Source organism: Panthera pardus, unplaced genomic scaffold (genome assembly GCF_024362965.1).
Source record: "Panthera pardus isolate Hobbes unplaced genomic scaffold, ASM2436296v1 HiC_scaffold_20, whole genome shotgun sequence".
In the NCBI taxonomy this organism is placed as follows: Eukaryota; Metazoa; Chordata; class Mammalia; order Carnivora; family Felidae; genus Panthera; species Panthera pardus.
In genome coordinates, this window is record NW_026526766.1 from 71774945 (window position 1) to 71788375 (window position 13431).

Consider the following 13431-nt stretch of genomic DNA (forward strand, 5'->3'; position numbering starts at 1 on the left):
TTAAACCAGTATGCTGTCTGTGCGGCTGCGGATAACCTAAAAATAACCCCGGAAGTAATTTGCAAGGATAGAGTGTTAGTATGGGAATTTCTTCAGTTGCTGTGAATCTTGCTTCTGATAACTGGCAACATTGAGACTAGTGTGGAGAGAGCCCCTACTGCTTTCCTGCAGCTCTTCCCCATTCTCACACTGTTTGAGCTATTTCGTGGGCTACTTGTTTTCAGCCCATCCTGTAACTAGCTGCTGATCTTCCTGATTTTCCTGAGCTTTCTTCTCTCCTTACAGGAAATCTAGTCTTCCTAGGTCCATGGTTCTCAGCTTTGACTGCACTTGGGAGTCACCAGGGGAGGCCTAAAAAAAAAAAATTACAGTCAGTTAAGCCTCTTACTCTAAATTTCGGTTCAGGTCATGATCTCACGGCTCATGGGATCAAGCCCTGCCTTGGGCTCTGTGCTGACAGTGTAGAGCCAGCTTGGGACTCCTCTCTCTCTCTCTCTCTCTCTCTCTCTCTCTCTCTCTCTCTCTCTCTCTCAAAAATAAATAAATAAACTTTTTTTTCTTTTTTTTTTTTTTAAGTACTGCTTGCCTAGGTTTCAGCCCTAGACTTTCTGATCTAACTGGTCTGGGCATCAGGATTTTTTTTTAACTCCCCAGGTGATTTTCATGTGCAGTTAAGGTTGAGAACAGGTGCCCTAGGCTGTTCATGCACAGTTGTGGCCCTCACCTGTTATCTCTTGGTTTCATTGAATCCTCCATGCAGCCAGAACTCAAGTTCATCACTTCATCATCTCGCCCCTTGCCTTCCCTCCTATCAGTCTGCCTTGTTATCCTGAACCCATCTCATAATTTATAGCTTCTCAACTTTCAAAATCCTGCAGAGGGTAATCTCACAGCCATGTGGGTTAGTACTACTACACATTCATGGTCTCAGATCTCAGCTAAGCCTTCAGTGCTGTCTGGCACTGCCTTGTTTCTTTATTTAGCCCAGGTCACCCATTACTGGCGGAATCTCTTCTAAATCTTCACTATCCTGCCTTCCGTCTTGTCAGCTTTTCTTCACTCCTGCTCCACACTGTGGAGCCTGTCGTGCTATGCATTTTCTCTGTCTTTACCTTTGACTAGCTCGTCCCCTTACTCTGTATACTCAAGTATTTAAAAACATTTTTCCCCCAAATTAAACTGAAAAACCTTTTTCCATCTAGTTACTCTGGCCCTTTTACTCACTGTCAGGTTTCATGAGAAATCAGTGTTTATTCCCTGTTACCACATTGCACTTTTCATTCCTTTGCATCCATTCCTTTGCTTCATTCCTTTGCTTCCTTTTCATTCCATGCTCCCCCCTCCCCATGCACAGTGCTCCAGAGGCAGCAGATCCACACAGTGAGGTGGACATTTCAGTTCTTGCCTTCACCTCTCAGCTGCATTCAATGTTGCTCTTCCTTGAACCCTTTCAGAAAGAAAACAGCCAAATAAAGCCGTCTTTAATAAATCCTTTCTTCCTGCCTTTCTGCGTCTTGGCTTACTCCCTCCTGGTCTCCTGCATGTATTATTGGCTCTATGTCAGTAACATTGATTTGTGGCCACCTGCTAATGGCATGCTTTACCCGGGAGAGCTTATGTATTTAACAAACTCTGGATGGCTCCATATTTCTCTCTCTAGACTAACCTGACCTTCTGAGCTCTGTATATATGTTTCTTTATTCGTATCTAGTCAATGTTTTTTAAACTTGAGAACATACTGTTGTTTATCCTTATTTTGCTGGAGCCTGGAGAATTTATAGTCTACAGCAGTGTGGTTCACTGCTGGCCTGCATCAGAATCATTTGGATGCTTATAAAAATACAGATTCTTGGGGCGCCTGGGTGGCTCAGTCGGTTAGGCATCCAACTTCGGCTCAGGTCATGATCTCACGGCTCGTGAGTTCGAGCCCCACGTCGGGCTCTGTGCCGACAGCTCAGAGCCTGGAGCCTGTTTCAGATTCTGTGTCTCCCTCTCTCTGACCCTCCCCCGTTCATCCTCTGTCTCTCTCTGTCTCAAAAGTAAATAAACATTAAAAAAAAAATAAAAAAAAAAAAATACAGATTCTTAGGCTCTGCAACCAGTCCATTAAGTTGTGATTTTCACCTGTGGGCATTATGTATACAAATATTGGGAAACACTGGTCTCCTGGTCTGGAAATTGTATCAAAGCAGTAGCTGGAGCAGTTAGAGGGCTTAGCTTCTTTGTTTTCCGTGTTGCAGGAGTCACTAAGCTTCTTTACCTGATGTCTAGTATGTTAAAAACCATTGTTTCCTATATTTTGTCTGATTTTTTATGCTTATTTATTTATTTTGAGAGAAAAAGGGGAGGGACACAGAGAGAGATGGAGGGAAGGGAGGGAGGGAGCGAATTCCAAGCAGGCTCCATGCTCAGTGCAGAGCCCAACATAGGACTTATCTCATGACTGTGAGATCTTGAACTGAGCCAAAATTAAGAGTCGGAGGCTTAACCAACTGAGCCACCCAGGCACCCTGATTTTGTCTGATTTTTAAAAAGTTGTTTCAGGTGGGCAAGCAAATTGGGTCCCTGTTTCTTCATCTTGCCCAAAAGTTTAAGTGTGGGGGGTGGGGTGGGGTTTAGGTCAAGTTTTTTGATACTTTTGTAAAGACAGAGACAAGGCTGTATTAGCCCCAAATTGGAAATAACCCAAATGCCCATCAACGGAAAGTAGCTAAATAAAGTGTGGTATGTTAATATAAGGAATACATGCTGTAATGAAAATTCATGAACTATAACTAAATGTAACAACAAGGGTGAATCTCACAAACATATGAAGTCAAAGAGGCCAGACACAAATGAGTACATCCTATGGGATTCCATTTAGATAACATTTTAATACTGGCAAAATTAGCCTATGGTGTTGGAAGTGAGGACAGTGGTTACCCTTGAGGGGGCAGGTAGTTAGTAGATGGGGACATGCAAAGCCTTCTGGGGTTCTGGTAATCCTGTTTCCTGATCTGGGTACTGGTTACATGGGTGTTTCGCTCTGAGAAAATTCATTGAGCTGTATACTTATTTATATGTGACTTCACTGTATGTGTGTCATGCATCAATAAAAAGTACTCTCCTCCACCCTCTAAAAGAAGGACAAGGTTGCAAACAAAATGCATGATGGGAAGGTAGAACTGGATTCCCAGTGTAGAACCTGAAACTGAGAAAGAACTGTGCAAAGGATCCTGACAGAAGGCAGGTCACCTGCTCCAGGCCACAGGTGGAAATGCATACCCGTGATGGATCCTGTGCAGTGTGTGGATGCAGTAGGCTCAAGTTCAATTCTAAGTGATGCAGAAACCCTGCCCCGAGATACCAAAGTAAAAACTGGTTTGAAACCAGGAAACCTTGTAGACCCTGTCAGAGCCACCCCACTTGGAAGACTCTACCACTTGGGCCACTTTTTGAGACTCCAGGCAAATTGGCTGTTGATCATGTTTTGAAAGCTACAGATTGGTTTACAATACACTGGCCAAGGCCAAGGCACCCGCCAACATCATTTCTCTGTGTGGCAGGCGAAGTTAATAGATTGCTTTATGACATAGCTTGGTTGACCGTAAGAGTTTTATATGAAGAAGAACTTCTATACATGTGCAATTCCCCCATTAGACTGCAGCTCCTTGACAGTAGGGAATTTGCCTGTCCATCACTGTATCTCCAGCACACAGGATAATGCATAGTATACATTCGGGGTTCAAAAATGATTGTTTAAAAAAAGGGATTAGGGGCGCCTGGGTGGCTCAGTCGGTTGGGCGGCCAACTTCAGCTCAGGTCATGATCTCGCGGTCTGTGAGTTCGAGCCCCACGTTGGGCTCTCTGCTGACAGCTCAGAGCCTGGAGCCTGTTTCGGATTCTGTGTCTCCCTCTCTCTGACCCTCCCCTATTCATGCTCTGTCTCTCTCTGTCTCAAAAATAATTAAACGTTAAAAAAAATTTTTTTTAATAAAAAAAGTAAAATTAAATTAAAAAAAGGGATTATTTGGTAAGGGGATGCTAAGTAGTTGTAGAGCACCACTGTGTGCTCATCATAGTGCTCTGTGATTTTGTGTGTGACTTCATGGATATTCTTTTATTGTTTTTGCTAAACATTTCAAGCAATTTGTAACAAGGGGCTTTGTCAGTTGTGTTACATAAACTGAAACTGTATTCTCCAAAGTAGGATTCTTGTATCCTAGGGTATGCTCCATAAGAGGACTCAGTGGGATATGGAAAGAAAATATTGGGGGATGGAGGGAGGAGAGATGGATGTGGGGGAAAACACAAAAGACCTTTCTTTAAAGGTCCTGTGATATAGTTGGGAGTTTGAGTTATTTTTGAATAGAAATTTCAGATCTAGTATTTACCAGTTGTCTTCATCATAAACCTGGAGAGGACTTCATTGTTGTTTGGTGAGTCAGAATGAGTCTGATAAAATACTGCATTCTTGATACGAAAAGTTCTTCAAAAGATAGGAGGTATATCTATGTTAGTGTTTAAACCAAAATATCTTAACGAACGAGAAGGGGTGGGGGGAATAGGATCAGTACTAGACTATTTAACACTGTTTAAGTTATCCTTGTTCTTAATCTAAAGACTTGCTAAATGCAATGAGATAGTGGGCTGGGTTTCTCTGAATTGGTCATGACCTTGTGTGTGTTTTGATAAGCTTAATAGCACTTGAATGATCTTGCAGTGGGAAGAGAATAAAAAATTTCTGGGATTTTAGTCCGCCTTATTTTATCCTCCGTGTCTCAAACTGTTTCATGATTTCAGTGTTTTTGCTTCTCATTCTCTGTGCCACATTCTGGATAATTTCTTCAAATCTGGATTCCGTTTGTCCAGTCCTCTCTTAAACTGTATATGCAGTCTTCTGTTTTACCTGTCTATTGAGTTTTTATGTCAACAATCATAATTTTTATTTCTAGACGTTGCATGTTGTCTTTATATATATGATGGTCTTTCTCAATCTTTCTCTTGTGTTTTGTTTAGCAACACAGGTAGTTTGCGTTACGGGTTCCAAACCTGTGTGGTCAGGTGTTCTCCTGGAAGACTTTCCTTCTTTGAGGGGTGGATCCAAGAAGGCAACATCCCCATCTTCCCTCTGTGGGCCAGCATTTTTCTACTTTGCCTTTCAGGGATCCCATATTATACAAGGTTGTCAGAACAGAGTTCCCACCGTTCTTACCTCAGGCTTGTCTCCATTTCTAGATCACCTGGGACTAACAGATGGCCCTGGGGCAAAAGCATCCAACACTCACTCACTCAAAGATTTCTCCTCATTTCTGACCTGAGAGGTTTCCCTTATTTTCTTAACAGTTCAGTCATGTGTTTAAAAACATGCTTTGAGGGGCGCCTGGGTGGCTCAGTCGGTTAAGCGGCCGACTTCGGCTCAGGTCATGATCTTGCGGTCCGTGAGTTCCAGCCCCGCGTCGGGTTCTGTGCAGACAGCTCAGAGCCTGGAGCCTGTTTCAGTTTCTGTGTCTCCCTCTCTCTCTGCCCTTCCCCTGCTCATGCTCTGTCTCTCTCTCTGTATCAGAAATAAATAAACGTTAAAAAAAAAATTTTTTAAATAATAAAAAAAACATGCTTTGAGTGCAGTTGTATCAAATATAACCATTCTGTAAGAATGTGTGTGTGTGTGTGTGTGTGTGTGTGTGTGCACGCGCGCGGCTGTGTGCATGTGTGTTGGCTTGTATATGCATTTTTTAAAAGTCTGGAAAGATGAACAAGAAACTAATATTGCTGAGAATTTGGTGGTGAGAACGTGGCAGATGGGGGACAGGGGCGACAGGGAGACTTCTTTTACGTGAATATTTTAATATCTTCAGTGATTTGAACCATGTGGATACAACTGGTTCAATCAATTAAATATATAAGTTTTTTTGTCTCCAGCAGTCTATATGTTCTCTATTGGCTGAGTTTCCTCAGACATCTAATCTGCCATTTTGTTAGATATGGAATAGTGGTCATTTTTGTGGTTATATAAATTTTAGATTATGGTTTTACCTCTGTCCAACCTCTCAATGAACTTGGTAGATGAATATTTTCCAAACTATCTATGGCAAAGCATCAGCTCTTTAAAATTTTTCCAGTCTGGCATGGACTAATACTCTGGTAAACTATAATAAAAATAAATACTGGGGGCGCCTGGGTAGCTCAGTCAGTTGACTGTCTGACTCTTGATCGCTGCTCAGGCCTTGATCTCAGGGTTGTCAGTTCAAGCCCTGTTTTGGGAGCCTACTAACTACATACATACATACATACTGATCATGTGTGTGGATGGCATGGAAAGGTCAAAGTGCTATAAACATTTCTAAATGCTTCTCTCAATTTCTTCTCATCACAGACCAGTAAAAAGCCACTTTATTCACTGACCATACTGAGCAGCCCTGCTGGAAATGGTGCCCCATTATTATCCAGCATTTGGGGACTGTGGATCAGAAATTGGTATCACCTTGTTCTTTAAGAAATCTTTTGTTGGTTTACATTTTTTTCCATTGTAGGTAACCTGTTTTCTTTCTGTAAAGTCTTTTATGGCTTTATCTGAAACATTAGATGTTCACTGTGGCACATCCCTGTCTTTAATTAGCTGAGAGTGAGCCCATGGCTAACTCTTCGGGATGATGGCAGCGATGTAGTTCCAGAAGTCATTCATAGATTAATTGCGTATTTCACCAAATCCAGGATGCTGGTGTTTTCTTGATCTTCTAGAAGGTTTCATTGGTTGGGTTTCATGCTGTTAATTTAGGACTGCCATCTGGCTGCTACCAATCATAAGATGCCATTGATTTCGGAGATGTTAAAATGTGGAAGAACATGTGTCTTAAAATATCTTGCACGCGGCCCCCTGATTGTTCTAACCTGTAATTACTGTTGAGTGCTTAGAGACGTGCTTATGAGAAGGAGGGAGGAAGACTTTGGTGACCTCCTTTAGAAACATCATCACTCTGCTGAAAGGCATCTCTTCTCTTTGTTGTGACACCGTGAACATTAACTGGGGCAAATTCTCTCTTTAATTGGCATGGCTTCCCTCCTCAAGAGCCATGGGATGGGCCAGCACTGAGAACCTTGGCCAACTTATCTGTGAATTGGTGGCAATGGTGTATCTTCCAGTGTCATTACCAGACATTTTTCCCATTATTGAGATTTCAAATTCCCTCTGTTCCATCCCAGCCATTCTGAGCTTGTGAATATTGGGAGTGCTGCTAGTTATCCCATTTTCTTGCTTGCCCTGCTGGTAGCCTAGTGCTTCTTTCAATCATGTGTTATGTGGACTGCTTACTATAGAAATATCTCAGATTTTTCTGGTTACACTTCTCTATTTTTCTGGGGAAGATAGGGATTTCCCTCCCCCCACCCCCTACAGTTTTTATAGTTTTTGGTCTCTTTTGATGACTCTTTGGGAGGAAGGACAGTTAATGTGTAGGCTAACACTATAATTCATTTCTTCACCATGTATTTATTGAATGCCTACTCTTTGCCAAGCATAGTTCTCTAAGCACTGTGAGTACAGCAATAAACAACACTCTTAAGCTCCAGCCTCCATTGGAACATTCATTCTGCTTAGGTCTGGTTTTCCTAAACTGGATGCTTACCTGATTACTTTCCTCCATTTTCAGATAACCCTTTAAAAAGATGTCAATTAAAAAAAAATTTAACTTAGAACTTAGTAGGTTCTTGATAGCTTGGCGCATACTTTATATAGCACTATTATGTTCTCCAGAAATAACGTATATATTATTTGCTTTTCAGCCGATTACACCTCAACAAGAAGGCAACGGACAAACAGCCATATAGCAAGCTCCCAGGTGTGTCTCTTCTGAAACCTTTGAAAGGAGTAGATCCTAACCTAATCAACAACTTGGAGACATTCTTCGAATTGGATTATCCCAAAGTAAGTACAGTCATGTACTCATTAGAAATGGGTGGGATCATGTTTGTTTGGTTTTTGGTGTGTGTGTGCGTGCACATGCTTCTCCCTCATGGTAAATGCTTAAAGAGGCATTCTGATACTGTAAAAGGTGAAGGTATTAAACATTCATGGTGATCTCGGCCTCATACAACTTATGCTCTAGTAGCAGCAGTCACAGGACAGAAATGGGGTTGAGGAAGGGAGGGGTGCAGATTCCTTTTTGTAACCGCTTGTCCATCTGAATTTGAAATCTGTGAGTAAACCTCCTGGAACTCGGACATGGTTAAGTGCCTGGCAATTTGAATATAAAAATCTTGTTCCATGAGAGTTGTACGTGAATGACAGGAAGAAGAGGCAGTGAGAAAGAAAAAGCGGCATTTAATGGTCTGAAACGGGATTCAGGATAGCTAGAAGTAAACATAAACCCCCTTGAAAATGTGGCTTTTGAGCCATGAATAGGTTACAGTTAGTGATAACATGGGTCTTCCTCATACCTAATTTCTAATTTCTGTATCTTTCTGAGTTTTAATGCCCAATTGTTTTTTCCTATCATTTATCTATACAAGTTGTAGATCTATGAACTCAACCTAATCCTTCATTGGAGAATTCCCGGTTTTGTTGAGATGAGAGTATTCTTTTTATCTCTTCCTTTTAATATTCCACCTGTAGTTTCTTTTTTTTTTTTTTTAAGTTCATTTATTTATTTTGAGAGTGAGAGAGCATATGAGCGGGGGAAGGGCAAAGAGAGAGGGAGAGAGAGAATCCCAAGCAGGCTCCACACTGTTAGTGTGGACCTTGAGGAGCTCTGTGCGGGTCTCGATCCCACAAACCATGAGGTTAAGGCCTAAGCCCAAATCAAGAGTCAGATGCTTAACCGACTGAGCCACCCAGGTGCCCCTCTGCCTATAGTTTCATACGAGAACTTAACTATTCCTCGATTTATGTATTTAGCTTCATCTCCGCTTTTTAAATTGCCTGTTTGAAACACTGCTTTTGAATGTCTCTTTACATGTCTACATGCTTGATTTTTTTTTTTTTATTTTTTTTTTTAACGTTTATTTTTGAGACAGAGAGAGACAGAGCATGAACGGGGGAGGGGCAGACAGAGAGGGAGACACAGAATCGGAAGCAGGCTCCAGGCTCTGAGCCATCAGCCCAGAGCCTGACGCGGGGCTCGAACTCACAGTCTGTGAGATCATGACCTGAGCTGAAGTCAGACGCTTAACCGACCGAGCCACCCAGGCGCCCCTCTACATGCTTGATTTTAAGTCCATTTGAATTTTCCCTCCATGGTCTCTATTCACTTGCCTCAGTTTTTACCCTCACTGTCTCAGCTTTTCTATAGTTTTTGCCACTTGGAGACTCCCTCCTATTTCTTTAGGACAGTGTAACCCAAGTAATGAGAAGGAAGATAAAATACACACCACACTTCTCATAGTAACTGGTTTTCATGCTCTTATTTTCTTTCTTTTTGCTCTTATTTTTCTCAGTAGCATCAGTGAAAAGAATAGAGAAGACACAGACGTGATAGCCTTAATGCAGCTCTTATTAAGTATGTAGACACGAGTATAATTCAGTTATTTTGTAGTGTTTTTATATTACTGCTTTTAAAGTTTGGAAGTCGAGGTATTTGAAGCTAATTTTAAGCAAAACCATTATGTGTTTTTCTTACAATTTGTGTGTGTTGTGTATTATATATGTATTTAATAATTTTAGAGATCTGAATCACGCATGTATTATCTATCCCATAAATTGAATATGTAATTTAAAAAAATAAGATCTATACTTGATTTTTTTCCCAACTAGAAGTGCAAAAAGTGGCCTTTAATAAAATTAATTGTAAAATAAGCTTTGCAATAAGGAATATGGAAGGTTTTTTCAGCAATGCCTAGGTGGTTCAGTCAGTTGAGCATCTGACTTCGGCTCAGGTCATGATCTCACATCTTGTGAGTTTGAGCCCCACATCTGGCTTGCTGATGTCAGCGCAGAGCCCGCTTCTAATTCTGTGTCCCCCTTTCTCTGTCCCTCCCCCTTTTGCACTCTCTCAAAAATAAACGTAAAAATAAAATAAAAATGGAAGGTTTTCAAGCCTCACATTGTATAAATATATGCAGAGAGATTTTTTTTTTAATGTTTTTTAAGTTTATTTAGAGAGAGAGAGTGCAAGCAAGGTAGGAACAGAGAGAGAGAGAGAGAGAGAGAGAGAGAATCCCAGGCAGGCTCCGCACCGGCAGTGCAGAGCCTGACGTGGGGCTTGAACCCACAAACTGTGAGATTATGACCCAAGCTGAGACCCAGAGTCTGTCGCCTAACCAACTGAGCCACCCAGGTGCAAGAGATTTTTTTAATAAATGAAAGAATATCTTCATTGATTATTATTAAATCTCAGAACAGCTTAGAATCATACATTTATCCTTGTGAAACTTTTTTTTTAAAAATTTTTTTTTTCAACGTTTATTTATTTTTGGGACAGAGAGAGACAGAGCATGAACGGGGGAGGGGCAGAGAGAGAGGGAGACACAGAATCGGAAACAGGCTCCAGGCTCCGAGCCATCAGCCCAGAGCCTGACGCGGGGCTCGAACTCACGGACCGTGAGATCGTGACCTGGATGAAGTCGGACGCCTACCCGACTGCGCCACCCAGGCGCCCCTATCCTTGTGAAACTTAATGTCACATTTCAATTTTTTAATCCTCATCCTACCCTTTCCCCATTCAACCACTCTCAACTAAGTTATGGAACTTCTGTGTGGCAGCCCTCGTGAGATGTTAGTCACAGAATTTAATTGGTTGAGAAAGTTAGTGTGGGCTTTAGTTGTAGAAAGAGTTTCTAAAAATAATCCAGGAACATATGTATCCATTAATTCTGAACATTTGGGGTAAGTCGATAACTGATTTCTTCTTCTGAATGATTTTTCTTTTATTACAATGTGGGATTATCTCAAGAGCTCTTGTTTTTGCTTTTTTCACAAATTATGCCTTTGAGGTATTTAAATTCGTCAAGGAGAAAACTATTTTGATTCTTACTATAAAATGAGGAACTCCAAATGTAAGAGATTGTTTTTATTACTTTTTCAAAATTTTACTTACTAATTATAAAAGTACTGTTAGCTGTGTAAATCGAAAGTTTGTAAAGTGGAGGAAAAGTGTTAAGCACCTGCAGTCTAAAGGAAAATTTGGATTTCACGGCATTTCATTTGCTTTTTATTTTTTAAATTTTTAAATATTTATTTATTTTTGAGAGACAGAGTGTGAGTGGGGGAGGGGCAGAGAACGAGGGAGACCCAGAACTCCGAGCAGATTCCAGGCTCCGAGTTGTCAGCACAGAGCCCAATGCGGGGCTCAAGCCCACGGACCATGAGATCATGACCTAAGCTGAAGTCGGATGCTTAACTGACTGAGCCACCAGGCGCCCCAATTTCGTTTGATTTTTAAAAGACCAAGAGCAATGGCCCATGTTCCACAAGAAACTGAAGTGAAACCACTGACCTCCCATCAATCTGAGTGTGAACAGACAAGTCGCTTGTGTGCCCAAGGAGGCCTGTAGTCCTGAAACGAACATTTGTGTGACTGCCAGGCCCAGCAAACTTTACTATTTGCTTTTTGTCGAGTGTGAACACTGTTTTAGAGAAGTATGTCTGGTTTCATCCTGGACCTAAATTTTTCCTCCTGATTTGATTTGGAACATTATAGGTGATTCTAGAAAAAAAAAAAAGAACATGGTCAGAAATTTAATTTTGGACACGTGCAAGAAAATTTCTTGTTCTGTACTTGTTCTAAATTTCTAGGTTTAAATTTTGGTGAGACTGTTACTATGCTAATTGTCCTGAAAAATTTCTGTGCTTTACGTGTCTTATCAATTCACTTATTTTGATATTTATTCTTTGGGGGGGGGGGGATGAAAAAACCATGTAATTCATTTTCCGCAAATTGAGCACTCTGTGGCAGCAAAGAAGGCATTTAGGGAGAGATTTAGCTGTAGCAGGAAGATTCAGCAAAATAGCTTTACTTTAGTAAATCCTTGCCATATGAAGAGCTTTTTAGTTAAATGATCAGAATTCTTACCAGAGTGAGGCTGAGGTCATTGTGGTGGGTTTTTTGCTTCTTTTGCAAATACACAATTGGCTTAAAATGTTACAAGTCCAGTGCCATGTTTAGACTTTCTTACCAGTGGTGTAGCTCTCCTTAAGAAGAATTGTTTTCTAACTGGATAGTCTTCTAAACAAAGAATTAGAAGACAGAAAATCGAATCCGTTATCAAAAGACCAAGCACAACATATGTTAGTGAAACTTCCAAATCTGCAAGATTAGGAATTTACTAAGTAAATTTGGAAAACAGTATAAACAAACTATTTCTTGAAAATAGAGATGCATATAACTCAACTTGTCCAGTCTTTGAACTCAGAGCTGTGTTCTTACGAAACATTTCCTTCCTGGCATCTATCTTTTACTCAGAAGTTACCCTAAAGACAAATGCATTAACTTATAAGTGTATTATTAATCGTTCCATGCCAGAGACTGTTCTAGGCATTTGGGGTCTAAATCTCTTCTTGTCATAGAAAATTTATATTCTGTAATCCAAATACCCTCATAAAATTTTTCTTTAAAAATGGTATGTAGTTATTTATAGACAATTCAAGATATTCCTACTTGATAGGCAATGTAATTGATTAATATCATTAAAAAGTTTTCTATTTTAAGAAGATGTTTTGTCTTGTTTGCTATAGTTCAAAATTTATATTCCTAATGTCTACAGGGCTGAATCAGTGAGCCCTTTTTTCTCATGTCATTTATAGACCTAAATCTAATGCTATATATGCATCTGAACGTAGCATACGTGATTATTGCCACTTCAGACATTCACTTCTTGAATGTCAAAGGGCTGGATCCCAGGTTGTGGATTTCCTACACCTCTCTTGTTCTCAGCCTTTTAGTCATTGTACTGTTTGAAAAGGAAATTACTAAGGAGTTGTTGGAGACTAATCTTCTCATCTAAATTACTCTGGGTTTTAGGCGTGCCTGGTTGTTTCAACTGAGTGTCCGTCTCAGGTCATGATCCTAGGGTTGTGGGATCGAGCCCTGTGTTGGGCTTTGCGCTGAGTGTGGAACGTGCTTAGGATTCTCTATTTCTGTCTTTCTCTCTCTGCCCCTCTCCCCCGTTCGCACTCTCAATAAAATAAAATAAGATAAAATAAAGAGATATGAAAAGTTTATTAAAAATAAATAAATAAATTGCTCTGGTGTTTATTTCTAGATTCATACTGCCCATTTATACTGGAATTCACTGTATTGTATAGCTGTTTCAGATTTATAAAGTAAGCGTTTTCTTGAAATATTTTTAAAGTGTAATATTTTTAATAAATGTTATATTTTTGAACATATATACTTACATTTGATCCTTTAGATAGTGTAAAACTATACAAAAAAATTTTTTTGTTTATTTTTGAGAGAGAGAAAGAGAGCACGAACGGGGAAGGGGCAGAGAGAGAGAGGGAGACACAGGATCCGAAGC

The 13431-nt window shown here is 40.4% G+C and overlaps 1 protein-coding gene across 1 annotated transcript in view; it reads left to right on the forward strand.

Moving 5' to 3' along the window:
- UGCG (UDP-glucose ceramide glucosyltransferase) overlaps positions 1-13431 on the forward strand; it is a 38748-nt gene that overhangs the window by 11808 nt on the left and 13509 nt on the right. The window contains exon 2 of the mRNA XM_019454200.2: positions 7762-7903. Coding sequence (XP_019309745.2) covers positions 7762-7903 — 142 coding nt within the window. The remainder of the gene's footprint in view (positions 1-7761; positions 7904-13431) is intronic.